A 19,040-nucleotide genomic window follows, 5' to 3' on the forward strand; every position below is an offset into this window, starting at 1 on the left:
CTTCAAAGGAAATGAAAATGACCCAAAAGGTTATTTATAGGCTAGGGGAATGTGATCCTCCATGTAACGCAACGTTCAGGTTTATTATTTATGAATTTTTAAATTTGAAAATGATTTACACATGGATTTAGACTTAGATGTTTAAAAGTTTTAAAACCTCAACATTGCCAATACAACTAAAACCTCATGTCGAAACTATTTTTTCGAAAATAAAAATTTAGTTGTCGACTTGAAAATAAAAATTGGAGTCGCCACCGATCTTTTATTGAAGTGTGATCGGATCACCTTGAAAATTATTTTAGGTCTGCGAATTTTGACAAGATAGGCTCGGGAGTCGGTTATGCACGAGGAAGGGTTAGCACCCTCGTGACGACCAAAATTGGTACCGAATTGATTGTTTAATGTCTTAAAGTCGAAATTTTGAAAAGATTTTAAAATACGATCCTTTTATCTTGAATAAAATGAATTGGATGATAAGGCTCACTTATTTCAAATAAATAAATTGTCACACTCAGTAAGTTAGAGTGCAACATTTCAAATCCTCAAAATTTAAGTTTGATTTTAAAACCTGTGCATTTTGAGAAGGATATCCAATTATTTGAGGTCAAATGAAAGAATCAAAACCCAGTAAGTTAGGGTTTGATTTCACAAAATTCTTAAATATCGAATATTGCTTTTATTTTTTTATTTGTTAGAAGAATCCTCGTCTCGAGAACATAATATGTCGTATCCAATAAGTTAGGACACAACATATCGAATTCCCGAGAATGAGTTTTTGTTTATGTGTTTTGATTAAAAAAAATCTCGATTATTTAGATTCGACGAGAAGGATTGGAACCCAATACATTAGGGCTCAATTATTTCGAAGATCCCAAATACCAAATTTTGCTTTATCTTGAAAGTTTTTGAATGAAATAACTTTGCAATTTGTAATATTTTGAATGAATAAAAAAATTGTATAATAGTGTACAACGCGCAATGATAATTTGTAGACTAAAGCGTACACTAAGGAATAATGAATAATTGATGAATACTACAACAAACAAATATAACAACAATGATCTCGATTGTACATCATGCCAATATCAACATCAACATTCAAAAACTAATAAAAAAGCCAATTAATACAAATGCAAACCAAATGTACAAGTTTTGAAATAACTAAAAACAAATGACATGAAAGAAATGGAAATTGTAAATTAATAAAGTATGTACAAGAATTTAAAATAAATAATATACTAGAAATTGAAATAACCAAAATAGATAATACTATATATATGATGTAGTAGGTGTAAAAAGTTAAAACAAGTAAAATAAATAAAAAAATAGAGAATTTGAAAGAAATAAAGAAAGAAAGAAAGAAATATATATATATATATATATATATAGAAAATTAAGTGAAATATAAAACTTGTAGTCCATAGAATATCGTATAGGTATTTACGTATAATGAAAATAATTTAATGTAAACATTGAACATGTACAAAAATAACGTTGTATAAGAATATTATTACGTAATGTTTACATGCAGAATATATAAAAAATGGATTTTAAAAGAATATTATAAAATAAAAGTTGCTAAGGATGTATACTGTATTAGACTAATATGAAGAAAATGAAACAATATTCACTGTAAAACTAAATAAGGGTATGAGATAAAAAGGTTTGAAATGATGATAAATAATAAGGTAATAATTATATATAGAATAAGTAAGTAGAAATGTAATCAAATATAATATTATTAATAATACAAAGTGGTAATAATAATAATAGCAACAACAACAACAACAATAATAATAATAATAAAACATTCAGAAGGACTAATTCGCAATCAAGACTGAAATTTAAGAGTCAATTCGAAAATAAAACAAGGGTGCGGACCCTATTGAACACGCGGATAACCAAGAGGGGTCATAAGGGAAATTAATCCATCCCGCAAAACGCAGCGCAGTGAGCGGACCGAAATAAAACAATATCAAAATACAGGGGCAAAAAATAAGAAATAAAAAAGATCGATTTAAAAACCCTGCAAGATCAGAGAGACCAATTGCGCAAATAGGCCTTCAGACCCAGAACGCGCGGGTTGGAGGCTTTTAAACGGCGTCGTTTTTGAAAACGTTTTAAGACCTACAAAAAAAACCTAAACCTAAAGCTAAGTGCTCATTTGAAACTGCAGGGGAAACGTGAACGCCGCCTCCATTTTCCCTCATTCTCTACCGTTTCAAATTCTAGGCCTTTGCCCAGTCAACTCCGATTCGCCCAGAGGAGAAGAAAGGCTTCATCGGTGCACCCACGAAGGTAAACTCCTTCTCCTTTCCTCCATTTTTCCTTATTGCTATATGTATATAAAAAATAAAAACTGAAAGAACCACACCAAAAACGCAGAGAAAGAAAATAAGAAAAAAAGTACCACCCTCAAAAACTGATCTTTTGTTTTTGATTTCTTTTTTGATACAGTATGCGTGTGTGAGGGGTTTTTTTTACAAACGCTAAAAAATGACCTTATATAGCCAAAAATAAAATGAAAATTACAAAAGAAAAATGCCTTTCGCTCTTTTTCTTCTTTTCCCTTTTTGTTGTCGATTTCTGCTCGTTTTTGCTTGTTTGTTGCGTTGCAGGTACGAGTACGGAAGGTGGACGTGGCACGTACGGATGTGCGCGGGCGCGTGCGTACGGAGGCTCGCGTGAGTGCAGAGGCCTGGCCTGCGCGGACAAGAGGAGCTACTACGGCGCTGGGGTCTGAATGCTGCTAGGGTTTGTTGCTGTGTATTCTGGTGTTGGGCCATTTGGGCTGAGTTATGGTTGGGCTAGGGTCTTTAATATTGGGTTTTTGTAAATGGACATTTGGGCTAAACTTTAATATTTTGTTTTTCTTTCTATTTTATTTAGTTTAACAAAATGGACCGGACAAATTGGCCTATTACACCTCATTGACAATCACTCTATTATTAATAAAAATGATCATAAAAAATCTTTGTTAATAAAAATATTTGCTGGGCAAACTAGGTAGGAGTCGTGTTAGGTCTTTGTATGTTATTATATTTATTCAAGTTTAGTCATTTATATTTCTCTATATACACATTGTTTTTAAAGAATGATAATTTTTTTCATATTATGAGTAAGAATGAATCATGGACTACTAATATATTTTACACTTTAATACTACTTTTATTGATCCCCTCTTGTAGTTTCATCCAACCATGGAACTAGCTTCAATTCTACTCCACTGGTATATATATATATATGCCAAATCCATATGCATGTGTAAACCCATGGCAAGCCTCAAAATTCCCAAATAGAGTGATATGCATTGAGTTTTTAAAGTTTGCAAATACAAACTTTATATATATAATAAATATAATTACATGTTATTATTTATTATTAAATTAATTTAAATTAAAATTGATCTTTAGTTAAAGTTTATTAGGCTTCAATTATTAAATAAATTAAATATGTAGTAATTAATTTTTAATTGATGATGGATTGATTAGAAATTAAAGTTAGGATGCAAAAGTTATATATTAGGCTTTTTTTTTTGTTCTTGATAATTTAACATAACGAGTTTTTATATAATTTTTTATGGTCTTAACAATCAACACATGATTCTCTTTATATCTCTATCTATCACAACTTGTTTTCATATTTCATGGGTTTCTTGGTGGAACAAAAGTAAAACAACAAGTATTGGGTGTAATGATAAGACACATTGTATTCCCAAAAGAAGACAAAAGTTCACATCTTAGAGATGACATTATTGAGAGAGATAGCTACGGACCCCTAACATGAACAGTAAAACTGACATAAAAAATGTCAAAAAAAAAAAGCAAAATCATATAGGGTGGTTAATGTGTCATGTTCATACTTGTTTGATAGTAACCTAGGGTTGGCAAAACATGTGGGATGATGAACTAATGGGGTTGTCTTGATAGCCTATAATGTCACTTTGTTGTTGGCATATGTGGCCATGTTTGTCCAAAAACAATAAAAAAATAAAAAAAAAGAGAGAGAGATGAGCCTTATTCTCTTTTATGTCAAAGTTGTGAAAGCATCTTATCATTTTTAGTAAATGGGACAATACACCAATATGCATCTCTCCTACCCCTCCATTTCCACCCTAAGACATTGATTGGGTGATGTGACTTTTCATAGATAATATTTGGTTAATTGTAAAAAATGTCCTCAAGCTTCAAATTTTAAAGGTATAATGATAAATTTGGTCCTTAATGTTTATATGTTTTTGTCAATTTAATTTTTATTTCTTTTTTTATTGTTTTGGCTCTCGACCTTCAAATTTTAGTCAATTTATTTTCTTTTGGATAGAAAAACTGACTGAAATATTAAAATTTTAACAGTATTGATGTGACCACTCACGTGGCAGTCTACAGATAATTCATAAAAATTGAAAAATTAATTAAAGTATTTAAAAGTTCAACAAATTTCAAAAAATTTCAAAAAAACTTATTTACATTAACAGTTAAGTATATGCAGATTATCACGTGAGGTGTCACGTCAATGTCATCATAATTTCAACAATTCAATTTGGTTTTCTGTCTGAAATAAGGCAATTTAATTGAATTTTGAAGGTTAAAAAAAAAGAAAGGTCAAAATGAAATATTTAGTAATGTTAGGAGCTAAATTTATAGCTACGCCAATTTTAAATCAAGTTTTAAGTTTCAATATGTTCTATCAATCATATCATTCTATAAGCATAATACTTAAAAAATAAATGCTCGGATTTAATGTGTATATTTAAAACACGTTGATCAAAACTTAAGTATGTCTACACTTATCATATAAATAACTTAAATATAATATGTTTAAATAAAAGATAGTGCCATTGTTATCTCTTTTTGTAGTAACACATTAGAAATGTCATTAAAACATGTTTTAAATATCCTCGACAATACCTAATTGATATAATAATGATACTTTGAGGATATAATTAACGTGTTTAGAAGTTCAGTAACTAATTTCAAATCTGGATCATAATTTAAAGACCATAGTGGAATTAACCCTTCTTTTTATAAAGTATATTTTAAATGTGTTTTTGTCTTTTTATATTTTATATAATTTTAAAAAAAAATCAATTTAAAACAAGACTTGATTGAGATTTGAACATAAAATGCATTTGCTTTTAATATAATTTTTTTATAAATCGAAATTTACACGTGATTATATTAGTAAAAATTTAGTTTCATGACAAGTTAACATGAACACTAGCATTGGTAATAAAATGACAGACAGGGCAAGTTCCAACCATGGCGGATCCACACATCCTACAAACACAAAGATGTCTGCATGGCAACAACACCACACTCGCCTCTCCCTCCCCACACTTCTTACACTTTCTCATCACCGCCGCCCCCGACGGTGGCACCACCACCTCGCGCCATCCTTCCTCGCTGCTGCCACAACAACTAGACTCTCCGCCATCATCCGCCGCCGCGCTCATCCCACGGAGCCGTTCCTCGCCGGCGTGCGCCAGGACTCGTTCCAAGTCGGTTCGTAATGAATTGGCCGCCGCTTCGTTGGTTCGCGCCAAATCTCGCCACCGTTGGCTCTCGACGCATAGGCATTTCACCCTTTGTTGAAGAACCCAATTTATTTTCCCCATTCTTTGAATCTCTTCATCTTTTGCCTTTAATTGCTTTAAAACCCTTTCTTGGATTAAAGTAATCAATGTTCTCCATTGATTCTCCCTTTGTTCTTCAACTTCAAATCTCACTTTTTCAGCCCGCAAATTCAATAATTCCCCCATGGGTTATTTTTATTTTAGTCCCTTTACTATGCTAAAATTTAAAAGATTTAATCCTTTTAGTTTGACATAATTTGCTCATCTATCCTATAGTTACATGATCTGCAGAGGTCTAAAAATGGTAAATTTCTAGTTTATCCCCTTTAGAATTTGCAAAACTTTAAATTAATATAATGAAAATAAAATGCATTTTGGCATCCAAAATTTATATTTTAATTTTGCCCCATCCCAAAAATGGTAAATTTATAGTTTAAATCCTATAAAAATTGTAAAATTTTAAGTTAATACATGGATAAAATTGTATTTAATTCTTTCAAAAATTTATAATTCAATTCTACCCTCTTAGGAAAAACATCCTACATATCAACTGTTTTTTTTAAAAAAAAAAACTCAACAACTTAGATATTATCAGTTTAGACCTATTAATAACATTTTAAAAGTAAGTAAATAACCAAATTATACTAAATTAAAGAGATAAAATCTAAATTTGAGCAAGTAGAGGGACCTAAACCACAATTAAACCTCCTCTTTGTTTTTTCTTCATTGAAACTTGTTGAAAGAACTTACATGTATACTTAAGTATTATCAGCTTAGCATTATAAGAGCAAGTAAATAACCAAAGATCAAATCCAAATTTCAACAAGTAGAGGGACTAAAACGATAATTAAATCACTCTTATTTTCTTCGTTGAAAAAACTTACATGTTGAGCAATGAATCCATCAAGTTGAGGTAGTTGGATGTGATACATTGATGAACCAAAGGCATTATTGATGAATGAATCTTTGGGTCTTCTCCTCATTCCCATATCAGCAATTGAATTTGAGGCTAAAATTGGATCAAAAAGCTTTGCAAATGAAGCTTGTTGCAAAGGAACACAAGAATCCATCAAATTATCTTTGTACATTCCTTCATTTGTTTTCATAAAATATCTGCTCAAAAAGGAGAGAATAAATAAATAAATAAATAAATAAAACCCAATTTTTTAAAATAGAGGGGAAGAAGAAGAAGAAGAAGAAGAAGAAGAAGAAGAAGAAGAAGAAGAAAGGAGGTGGGTTATTTTTGAAGTACATTTACCTATTGATGATTAATTGAGGAGGCAAATTTTGGTTCATGTGTTGGGATTCAATTGCCATTGGAGCAAGGTTTTTGGATGTTTTTTTGCTTTGCTTTGATAAGAGAAAGATGAATATGATATGAACTAAGGGGGTTTGTCCCTCAATGAATTGGGATTTTATACTTTGGGTTTATAGTAGATGGGGAAAGTGAATTTGTATAATTATATATGGTGGAGGATTTATAAGATAATTTTAATTAAAATAATAGTTATTACTTCGTAAAAATAAAAATTTTTAAAGTAATTTCTCAATTGAATTGGAACCCATAACATCAACTCAAATGAAGAATTTAATATATGGTTTAGATATTACATCGGAGATAAAAAAATTTATGTAAAACAAAAATGATGTAAAGAAATGACGGTTGGAGGCAATAATGGCTTAGGTTCAAGTTTCACTGTGTAGATATTTTTTTGGATTTAAATAAATTTTTTATAATTTTTATATAAAAATATAAGAATGGACTTTTACTTCTTTTCCAATTAAATTAATGTTTAATTGAAGATCATTTCTCACTATATCAATAATTAATTAACAATGTAATTTATAATTTGATTAAATTATATTATAGTGAATAGAATTTAAATTAATATTTGGTATACATATGATGTATTTTTAAAAAAAAAATATTTAATTTTTAATATTTTCCCTTAAAGTTTATCTTCAATATACTTGAATCTAAAGTTTTATGAGACTCATTAATGTATATTCAAACATAAACTTCTTTTTTGAAAAATTAAAATAAATTATGGTAAACCCACATTTAAATGAAAAATATATGTATTAAAGTTTGATGTAAAAATGAAATGAAATTTGGTTGAGATAATAAGATTAAATACTTTAAAGATTTAAATATGGTTAGGTCTTTTCGTATTTAAAATTCAATTCTCTAATTTTATATAAAATTTTAGTCGCGTGTGTTTTTGTGGTATTACCTTTGGCTGTGATTTGAATCAAAGCAACAGACAAGCGGCATATCTGCCACGTAATCCTATCACCACCAACCCCATCAACCAAAATGAATGAAAAATATATTTAATTTCTGCAAATTGATTCTTATCCAATATTTTATCCCAACAACTGTTTAAATAAATTGATAAATTAATAATCATTCTGGCCAGATAATGGGCTTTTTACAATTGAATGAAAATATCAAATTATACTTTAACGCGATCAATTTGTTATTTGATTTAATAAAAAATTCATTTTTTAAGATTGTGAGTGTGTTTATCCCAAGTGAAAGTATATACTTTAAAAAAGAAAAACAAATTATATTATACAATTTTCAAAACATTAATGTATGTAAGTATCTACATTGGGGTTTATGTATTGAATACACAGCTTTATTACAAGCATTCAACAAACCAACATAAAAACGTACATAAATAAAAAGAATTCCCCTTTGAATAGCAACCAATGCGCATTTTGGGAAACACCTGTCGTCGGGGCGGTTATGAGGAGCCTGCCGCAGCTGCAATTCGTTTAAGATAAACAATGAGAGATGATCATTTCCTATGTATTACCAGGACTCGAGTATTGAAGTATCGGATACAAGTATATGTTCAGTCTAAGATATTGTTAAGGGGATTTTGACCTCTTGACGCCATTGGACTCTCTCAACAGGTCGGTATTGTCCCTGAGTCGAGCTGAGATTATCTTCTGGCTCAAGGGAAAGCTCGAGTGCCTTGAGAGGCAATGGTTTCACAGAGCAGGAGTGCCTCGTCAAGATAGACCATGCAGGGCAAGTGGCCAACTATAATGGAAATAGTGGACATTTGCCATTTGTAGGGCTTGACCCCCCCCCCAATGGTCCATCCCAACAAGAAACTGAGTTCACCGTCTCTCAAGGCACTTGAGCTCTCCACAAAGTCGGGAGACAAAGTCCCGACTAAACCCGGGAAAAATACTGACATGTTGAGGAGGTTTGACAGCCCCAAAAGGTCAAAATCCACTCAACAGATATATATTTGAAAGAACATAATCTTTGAATATGCGTGGAAAACAAGTATATAACATGAGTGCTTAAGGAAAAAAATGAAGAATTCAGATAACATAAGAGGACGAGTAATTAACAATTCGAAAGAGATTTACGTATTCTATGCTACTCCTTTCATTTTCCTAAAGTACCAGTGTCCAACATACACAGAAGCGGTACAAACATATGGCCAACAATTACACCAAAATATGACTCTTTATACTTACCACTGTTTTCACCCGATTTTCCTTCAGAGGTCGTATCCCAAATAATATCTTTTAGTCCAGTGGAGAGATTATTATAGAACTGTAGAATCAAGATTAAGAAATGTGATGGTGAATACATGGTAATTTAAAGCCAAAAGGGGGAAAATGAACAAGGGAAAAGAAAACAATATAAAACTCGAGGGTAATTGCAATCAATGGAACACCAATTGACATGCTTAGCATGATAAAAGTGACCATGGTCTTTCAACCACGGGAAACTATATTACTCTGACTCTCATTTTCTTTATGTACCCATATCCAACACACATTCAGACATTGGTGGGTAAAAGTACCATGAAAGCCCCTATACTTGGAGTCGGATTGCATTTTGCCCTCTTTACTGAAAAAATGGACCAATTAATCTTTATATATTAGATCAAAAGGCAAACTGATCCTTTTGTTAAAAATTCTATCCATTTCTAGTGTTAAAAACTAATCCTCATACTTCAGCATGAGGTCCATGTGGCACGCCACTATTATTGTTTGGTTATTCTATCAGTCACGCTAGTTTTTAACAATACAAATGAATGAAAATTGTAACAGAAAAGAACCTTTTGCTCTTTGATTGAACGTACACGGGCTACTTTACTTATTTTTTGAGTAGAGAGGCAAAATGCAATCTGACTCCTAGTACAGGGGCCTCCATAGTACTTTTACCCACATTGGTGTGTGAATAATATCCTCCAAATACATGGAAAATCTTATCGACATATACCCGTATTCAACTCTCATCCCTAAGTCCAAGTAACATAGGCACTAACTACCTAAAGAACTAGAATTTATATTCAATTGGAGAGGATTTTTGTAAGTAAATAATACGGCAGCACATTAACATTTAGTGTATACCTTGTGAAATTCCAGGGTATCCCCTCCAGATTTTCGAAGTTCAACCATGCAAAGAGAAGGAGCCACCTGAAAAACCTGGAAAAGGAAAAAAAGAAAAGCAATGTCGGGGGAGATACGGAACCCAATTATCAACAACCATGTTTAAACAACTTTAAATTAAGGTGAAACTTAAACTACACTCAGAGGTACCTCTGTTGTAACAGCTAAATGACCCTTGCGTCCAGTTTTCTCTCCACGAAGCTTCATCTGAGGGTAAAAAGAAAGGGAATTCATCAGAAATAGAGAATGACTTAACTTCCGATGATCTGAAGAGATTATATGTCATATTAACTTGTTTACATATGAATCTTTCTTTCTCAGCCAACAAGGCACAAAGAAATTTGAAGCTATGTTGCCCCGACACATGGGTATGGAGATATGGCTTCCAAGGATCCTCCAAATATATGGAAAAAAATCATGCCATATCCGTGTCAAACACATACCCGTATACAACACTCACTCAAATCCAAGTAGGTAAAATTTGTTACAAGTCCCTATATTCTATTTGAAATTTAGTCCTACTTCTATTTTAAAGAATTCAGTTCCTCTACTTAAAAATGTAGGTCCAATGTTAATACAGTAAAAATTGTTTTGTCAAATTCAGGTTCATTACTACAATTTTTTTTAATTACATAGCTACCAAGTGAGTATTTTTTTTTATTTCAAAATGTTACACCATCAAATTTAACAGAAAAAAGTTTAATGGCATTAATCATTGGACTTGAATTTTGAAATCAGAAAAGTAAAGGGGCTAATTCCAAGAAAAAAAAGTATAGGGACTAAATTCCAAATTTACAAAGAGTACAAGGACTTATAGCATATTTTAACCATCCAAGTAACATAGATCTTAAGTGCTTAATGCAGATCCAATGAGAAAGAACTTCGCATCAAAACAATCATTACCAAATGAAGTTGGTAACAAGCACCAATCACAACTGAATCTAGTTCAATCAGTGTCCATCAAATATAGGACCATGGCTAACACTGAAAAGGTAACAAAGTTATTAAGAAATGATAAAATCTGATAAGGAAGCATGAAGAATGCTAATTCTTTTCATTTAAACATTGACCACAAATTTGTCCATCTAAATTTCTTGGGAAGATTAGAAGTAAAAAATGCAGAGGTTGGCAAGAGATTAAACCTTGTGGTTATTTTTCTTCACATCAAAACCCAAGGGCATAGCAGCTCTCTCTATTTGCGAGATTATCTCATTAGCAGGACGTTTTGATGTGAATCTTGTTTCCCTTTTAACAAGGCCCTGCAATCGGAAGAAATTGCAACCCGCGTTACCTTTCAAGGTTACATAACAAGATGACGAATAACATTCCAAGACATACCCAAATTATGCAATTACATTGCATATCCAATCAGATATTCAACACCTTTTTTATTAGTGAATATAACAAATAGAGAAAGGAGCAATAAACAAATAGTGAATATAAAAAGATGCATCCTCCAGAACTAAATTTCAGTAGAAGCTAGAAAGGAGCAATAAACAAAGAATATGACAGATAAATATGTACTGCATGCTTTAAAATGGTTAAAATCATTTACGGACAACTCTCTAGTTGAAGAAAATTATTTGAGGAATTTTTAATGTCACTACCAACCAAGGGACCTTCACTACACCAGGTAAATCAAAATATTATCACATAATAAGTCGGATATAAACAGCTATTACATACCATTTGCTTCTCAAACAGACTACTGAGGTTGAGACCCTGAGATGTCGAGATAAGATCAAAGGCATTCATGGTAGCAGGTAGTACAGGCCCTTCTTCTCGCCGTTCGACAACAAGGTTTCGAGAATCCTACTAGCAAAATCATGTGCACTGACTCATCCGATTTCAACAACACCACGAAACCACTTTCCAAAAACGAAAAACACAATTCTTACCCCTGATTCATCAAAAATGGCATCCACATCATCAAGAGTAGCATCAACTTGCTCAAACCTAGTTGGTATATATCCTTTCTTAAACCACTCATTCTGATGAAGCTCAGCAATGGTTATCCTCTGGTTTAATCACAAATAATAGAGTGAAAACTGTATCCAAAACCAAACAACTAAAACAATCCCAGCTAGCTTCAGGCACAAATTGTATTTTAAAAAATACCATCAGGAGAAAAAATAAAATAGGAAGAACTAAAGAATGCACAAGCAAAGGGGAAGAGACAAGAATTTACTGTCAAAGGATTAGGGTCTAGGATTCTCTTAATTAATTTCTTGGCATTTGAGGAGAACCATGGAGGACAGCTGAAGTCAGCCTTAGATATCTGCAGTCACATTAGAAACCCATTTAGAGAAAGAACTTAAAAATTTAAAAGACACAAAACGTTAACTACAAATTAACCGATCAGCAGCATGAGAGCATTGTTATACATAGATACAAACACCACAAGCATCGTTCTTTCGTGCATATTTGTTTTCTGATTGACATTTCCCTTGGTACTGTCCTACCTGCTACAAGTTACAACTACCACAATGCAATCACCAATAACTAAGATTATAATCTCTTAATTTATACATTTAAATAACACTGTTGATTGAAGAAATGGAGATTGGAGAATGGCTAACAATAGGATCCAGATTAATCTTTATTAGGAGAAATTTGATGATTTCCAGAATATGAACACATTTGATTCTTTGATACGTAACATATGCAAATGATGACGTAATAAGCTAATAACACATTACAGTTGATACGCGAAAGTGTTAATTTTGAAGTACAAGGAAAAACAAATTTTAAAAAATGGAAACAGACAGAACAAACACCTTTTTATACAGAGAGACTAAATTGGAGTCCTCAAAAGGCAAGTAACCAGCCATTAAGACAAAGAGAATCACACCACATGACCACAAATCTGCCTTAGCTCCATCATAGCCTTTATTGTCGATCACCTGAAAATAGATATCACAAAAACAATAAAGAAAAGCTAATGGATCATAAAGAAGAAGAATCTTTTTTGCAACAAAAGCAGTGTACCTCTGGAGCAACATAGTTTGGTGTTCCACATGTTGTGTGAAGTAATCCATCCTCCTATATGAAAAGGGTAAGATAATCAATTCTGAAATATTTTATCAGCATATTATGAAAAGTTGCCCAATAAATAGCTCACCACCAATGTGGTAGGCCAAATATTATGAAATTATGGGATTCTGATACCAACAAAATTCAAGCACCCAAGCAAGACTAAAACCACACACATGCAAAGTGGGGACAAAGTCATCTTTCTCTAAAGTGAAAAAGGGAATAGGACAGAGCAAGCAGTCATAAAAGCTCCATAATGAATACAAGATCTTGGGTAAAGATTATCATTGAGAGAGAGAGAGATTTCATAAGACAAACTCACTCGAACTTGCTGAGGTAAAGCACTCAAACCAAAATCCGAAACTTTAAGAACTCCATTACCATCTAGCAGCAAATTCTCAGGCTGCAAGTTACACAACACAGTTATGCTTATTCAAGAAATTTATATATTTAACGTTTAAAGGCAAGAAGCTAATCAACACAAAATATATACCGTACCTTGAGGTCTCGATGGTAAACACCCCTGCTATGGCAGTAATCCACAGCATTAATAAGCTGCTGAAAATACTTTCTAGCTTCATCTTCCTTCAACCTCCCTTTGCTTGCCTGGCAGAGGAAGATAACAAGACAATAAAAACCAGATTAATATATGGTAATAAAACGTTGATACACAACTGAGATTTGATTCCTGAAGCACTTTTACATTCCAAGAGTAAACACAAATTTCTTACAATTTTGTCAAAAAGTTCACCACCAGTCACAAGTTCCAGAACAATGTATATTTTCGTCTTGCTAGCCATCACCTGTACCAAGAATATTGCTAGAAGTTACCAAGAAATATAGCCTTACCATACTTAAAATAAATTTTAAAACCCAAGTGGAGTCTTCTTCTGACAAAATGGAAGTCAGATTTGAAAGAGAGCAAACGAGAAGCAAGGAAGAAATGCATGGAGATCAACAAAGTAACTAAACTAGTAAAACTTCGTGCCAAACCTCATACAAGCGGATGACATTTGGGTGTATGATGAGTTTCATTGTTGAAATTTCTCGTTTAATCTGCAAAGGAAAAGAGAAAAGAAGAAATGTAGCAAGCATAAGGTAAAACATAAATAAGATTCATAAGGTAAAACAAATCCATCGCTTAATACTATTTTGAAGAATAGTTTTCTTCTTTTTGGGTAAAACATTAAGCAACCAAATGAGAGACATTCAAAGAAGTTAATCTCAATTCAGAATTAAGTCAAGCTCACAAATAAAACATGAATAATTGCCACCAAACGGGAGGACATGTTATCCGGACTCTTCATTTTCCCTAAAATAAAGTATATACCACACATGTGCTCAACAAATATTTAGAAATGAGTATGGGGGATTGATCCTCCACTTAAACAAAGGAACTTAGAAAAAGTTTAGCAAACCCATGTCGGACTCATACCCATATCTGAAACTCACCACAGAGTTGAGTAACATAGCATTGAGGGGACTAGAACCCGATAAAGAAAAGAAATAAACTAAATTCTCTTGTATTGACTAAGTTGAATTATACCTTCTTTTGCAAGCTAATTTCTATTCCGCAAAAACTCTAGGAAACGTGCAGAATTTTAAACAATGAACCAGCTTTTTTAATAGTTCAAAAATATAAAACACTGGGCACAAATTAAGTTGACCCTGGTTTTTTTTTTCTTTTTTGAATTAAAAGCTCCATTGTTTTGTTTTTAATGTATTGTCCGTTCCTCAATCAACCAATCACTAAATCATCATATTCCTCACAATTCATAATTCAGTCACAAGAAAAAAAACAAAGAAAAAAGGATAAAAAATCAATAAAAATAAGAAATCACCAATCAAAATGAAAATTACAAAAATCATTCTAAGTAACTGATAAACAATGATTTTGTTAAATTATCTAGAAATCCCTAAACCCTAAATGATCTAATAACATTCAATTTCAAATAAAGAGATTTATTACTGGAATTATTATTATTTTTTAAAAAGAGTACCTGAGCAATCATCTTATGTTTCAAAACTTTCTCTTTATCAAGAATCTTAATTGCTACATTCTCTCCCGTCTCTAAATGCCTCGCGAATTTCACCTTCGCGAACGTTCCTTCTCCCAACGTTCTCCCTAACTCATACTTCCCCACACACGTCCGACTCGAACCGCTACTGCGAGTCGCCATCGTTGTCTATCCAAATCCTTTTTTTTATTATTTAATTTTTTTTCCCTATTTTCCCCCACTTCCTAAAGCTTGCTATTGATAAAATACCTCTTCTTCTTGCATGGCTGCCATACCCGAGATTTAGCCACCATTTTTTTAAAGAAAAAAAATCAAAATCCTAATATAAATGAAACAAATTTATAGCATGGGACGAAAGAAATCAAATTTGGTAGCCATGGGATCTGATATGGTGCCCATGAAATCGAAGAAATCGAAAGGGGCAAAAAAAAAAGGATGAAATTAGGGATTTTGATTTTGCACGAAATTGAAGGTGGGAGATTAGATTGTAAAAATGGAACCAGAGAGTGGATCTAGTCCATGGTTTTTGTCTGGGTTTGAGATAATAAATTATTGATAAAAATATAAAATTATTTGATTATTTATTGGGAAAATAACAAATCATTAAAAGATAAATACTTTTATAATACCCAATGTTAGGGTATAGTTTTATAGAAGGAATAGAACCACGTGTTCAAATTTTCAATAAATTGTTATGATTTTTTAGAATAAAAAAAAATAAAAAATATTGTGAGAGAAAATAAATAGGAAATTAGGAATGGAGCTAAAGAAAGACGGCTTAATGTTTAAAATTCTAGGTTAATATTTTTGTCAATATTATATCTATTTTGAAATTGGGTAATCTGCAAAAATAGCCACTTTTGTTTACGTCAGGTTACATTTTAGTAATTTATGTTTAAAATGTTACGTTTTAGTCACTTACGTTATCATGTTATAACATTTTAGCCATTGAGTCATTAATTGCTGTCAATAGTGTAACGGTAAGCTGAATTGGTACATTAAATCACCATTTCAAACAAAAATTTTAGGTTAAATTCTATAATTGGTCCCTATATTTTTTCATTTTGAGCAATTTAATTTTTTTCTTTTATGTTCTTTTAACTTTACTTTTTTTACTTTCCATTCTTTTATGCTCCTCTCTCTGTTTTCCTCCTTTCTACATTTCTTTTAATATAATTTTTCTATATTCTCCATTTGTTGTTTTACCATTTTTATCTAAAATCAGTATAATATGATTGACAATAATATATATTTACTCAAAAAATGATTGATCTTCTAAATAAATAAAAATAAAAATTATATTTAAAATATAATTCTCAACCAATTCATACATCAATGGTTTTTATATTAAACTATTTAACATAAAAAATAGTTTTCAAACTGTTTTTCTAACAAATTTGATGAAAGTATGGTTAAAAAAATTAACAGGGATAATGTGGAATATTTTTAATGAGATGTAATTTATTATTTAGGTAATCCAATAAGATAGTTACATGTGAAAAATAATAAAATAAATAAATAAATCATACATGAAATTAAAAAAATAACTCTTAATTTACAGAAAATAAACATAATTGTCTAAAAAAATGGTTCAAAATAAATGCATATGTTTGTTTACTGAGAGGTTTCAAAAATATAATTAATAAATCAAACCGAAAATACTAAATGTGTGCATTCATTTTGAAATCTTTTTTTAGATAATTATGTTCATTTCTTTAAATTAAGAGTTATTTTTTTAACTTCATGAATTATTTATTTTATTATTTTCCACATGTAATTATTTTACTGGGTTATCTAAGTAATAAATTATATATCTTTAAAAATATTCCACATATGAAATTCCACATCATCTAGTTAAATTTTTTACTTTCATCAAATTTGTTAAAAAAAGATAATTTGAAAAAAATATTGACGGTCAAAAAAAGGCTCAAAAATATAATTAGAGCCATTTTGACAAAACATATAAACGTTAGTGGTCAAATTTTTCATTACGCCAAAAAATATTAACTCTATAACTATTTTGCTGGGTAAACCATAGTTCTCATAGATAATTAGAGATGAATTTTGATATTTATGTAAAGATAATGGTGAAAATGGAAGAAAAACAAATATTCAAAAGTGAAATTATTGATTGTTTGTTATTAGGGGTGAATAAAATTCAATTTGATTTGAAAAGCTCGATAAAAAATTTAAATTTTAAATTAAATAGTTCGAATTACTTGAGTTAATCGAATTATTCGAATCAACTCAAATAAAAAATCAAAATTTTCGGTTTAACTCGAATATGAATTACACAAATCGAGTTATTCAAAAATTCGAATAAGAAAAGGCAAAACTACGCCGTTTTGATAAATGTTTACCTTTTCTAAATTTAAAAGTCAAAACCATTAAGTTAAAAGGCAAAACTTTGTCGTTTTGATAAATGTTTACCCATTAAGTTAAAAGCAAAACCATTATATTGTTTTTGTAGTTAAATGATCTTGTACTTCGTCTACTAGTTAAATAATCAGTCAATGTAAATGCAATATTGAGTATTGTTATACATCAGTGACCACCAACTCGAGTCCTGTATAGGGTCCGGGTCACCTACTGTGACCCGGATAGGTCCCACTAGATGACCGAGTGAGAAGCAAACTGCGAGAGAACAACAAAGGGTGTTCGCGGACCCAGTTCGCATGGCACGCTCGCGGATCTAGCTTGCACGAACTAATGGAAGGTCACAATCTCAGCTTACATGCGTTCAATGAGCTCACAGAAGGGGGACCGCATGCTTCGCAGGTAACCCAAAGTGAAATATGTGTCTAGTAGGCTTAAAGCCCGTACGGAATGTCAATACTAGGAATAGAAAGGACCGCGTGCTCTGCAGACAACTCAGAGTGAAACACGTGTCTAGCATGCCTGAAGTCCGCACGGAATGTCAATGCTAGGAACGGCGGAGTCAAAACAAAATAGTGGGGATCCTATCGTGAGTTGTGCTAACATGTATAAATACCCAAATACTCCATTAATAAAACACGAGAAAAATTACTCAACAAGTATAAATAATAAGATTTGTTAACTAGACTCGACTTGACTTAAAAATTTTTTACTCGATTTAATTTGATTCGAAAAAATTTCAAATTGAGTTCGGTTGCTAAAATAGGATTCGTCAACTCGACTAATTCAAATTTTTTGACTCGACTTGACCAAATACTCACCATTTGTAACTTCTATTAAATTAAAAGTTACAAAAAGTAACTTCCAAATAATAAAAAAAATTAAAGCAAACCTGATTAATTTTGAATCAAAATGTTCTTTATTTTTCTTCTTTCATCTATACATAACTAATTAAAAAAGAAAATAGTTAATTATATACAAATAAATTTATTTATACATAAAAAAACAAATAATAAACATAATAAAAATTAAAATTTATAAATAAACTTTTTTTTTTGTTTTTGCTTGCATGACCAAGATAACCTATACATAATCAACAAAAATAATATTTATTTATTTATAAATTAAATAAAAATTTATTAAAATTTAAAATTTATTAATTTATTAATTAAATTTTTTTGTATTTTTTTGTAAAATTTCTAAATAACCCTTGTTAAGTCCTAATGTCTAAATTATCCATATTGATTTTCTGTACTACCTAAAATACCCTTATTAACTCCTATGGCTATAATATATAAATAAGGGAAGGTACCTTGAGAAATATAAAAAAATAATAATAATAAATAAGGGAATTTAGGATTGGTCTAACAGATTTTGGGATCTAAAGAATTTACATGTTTTCATAATCGAATTGGTGGTTAAATTGATCATATCATCAGTTTGTGATTTGATAAGTTTAACTGACTGTTCGATTTTAATTAAATAAATTATTAAAATTTTATGAAAAATTTAAAATATATATTAAAAAGTATAAAACTCAACTTAATCGTCGATTCAACTAATATTTTTTTTTATTCTGAACTGTACAAATTTATAAATTAACTAATTTTTTTCTT

At 30.9% G+C, this 19,040-nt stretch overlaps 2 protein-coding genes and 1 long non-coding RNA gene across 4 annotated transcripts; 1 reads left to right on the forward strand and 2 right to left on the reverse strand.

Annotated features, from left to right (window-relative positions):
- The first annotated feature begins 2,049 nt into the window (after positions 1 to 2,049).
- LOC107891748 (uncharacterized) lies at positions 2,050 to 3,073 on the forward strand. The gene is made up of 2 exons (XR_001682292.2): positions 2,050 to 2,298; positions 2,619 to 3,073. It is a non-coding gene; the product is annotated as an uncharacterized lncRNA (long non-coding RNA).
- A 2,037-nt stretch (positions 3,074 to 5,110) lies between these two features.
- Positions 5,111 to 7,007, reverse strand: LOC121220836 (E3 ubiquitin-protein ligase BOI). The gene is made up of 2 exons (XM_041100434.1): positions 6,831 to 7,007; positions 5,111 to 6,685 (listed from the first exon to the last, which is right to left on the reverse strand). The coding sequence occupies exon 2, from the start codon at positions 5,756 to 5,758 to the stop codon at positions 5,195 to 5,197; it is 564 nt and encodes a 187-aa protein (XP_040956368.1). The 5' UTR covers positions 5,759 to 6,685; positions 6,831 to 7,007; the 3' UTR covers positions 5,111 to 5,194.
- A 1,114-nt stretch (positions 7,008 to 8,121) lies between these two features.
- LOC107891746 (CBL-interacting serine/threonine-protein kinase 23) lies at positions 8,122 to 15,664 on the reverse strand. Of its 2 annotated transcripts, none has more exons than XM_016816630.2 (15): positions 15,031 to 15,664; positions 14,024 to 14,086; positions 13,762 to 13,833; positions 13,529 to 13,636; positions 13,353 to 13,433; positions 12,986 to 13,039; positions 12,775 to 12,900; positions 12,186 to 12,275; positions 11,896 to 12,015; positions 11,684 to 11,809; positions 11,140 to 11,256; positions 10,148 to 10,204; positions 9,959 to 10,033; positions 9,074 to 9,152; positions 8,122 to 8,342 (listed from the first exon to the last, which is right to left on the reverse strand). In XM_016816630.2, exons 1-15 carry the CDS (start codon positions 15,208 to 15,210, stop codon positions 8,323 to 8,325), a joined length of 1,368 nt encoding a protein of 455 aa, XP_016672119.1. In that variant the 5' UTR covers positions 15,211 to 15,664; the 3' UTR covers positions 8,122 to 8,322. The 2 variants fall into 2 exon arrangements, 1 of the variants encoding a protein (XP_016672119.1); XR_001682291.2 differs by lacking the exon at positions 8,122 to 8,342 and adding an exon at positions 10,901 to 10,981 and having other exon boundaries at positions 9,127 to 9,152.
- Positions 15,665 to 19,040: the final 3,376 nt, after the last annotated feature.

The sequence above is a fragment of the Gossypium hirsutum genome, chromosome D09 (assembly GCF_007990345.1).
Source record: "Gossypium hirsutum isolate 1008001.06 chromosome D09, Gossypium_hirsutum_v2.1, whole genome shotgun sequence".
NCBI lineage: Eukaryota > Viridiplantae > Streptophyta > Magnoliopsida > Malvales > Malvaceae > Gossypium > Gossypium hirsutum.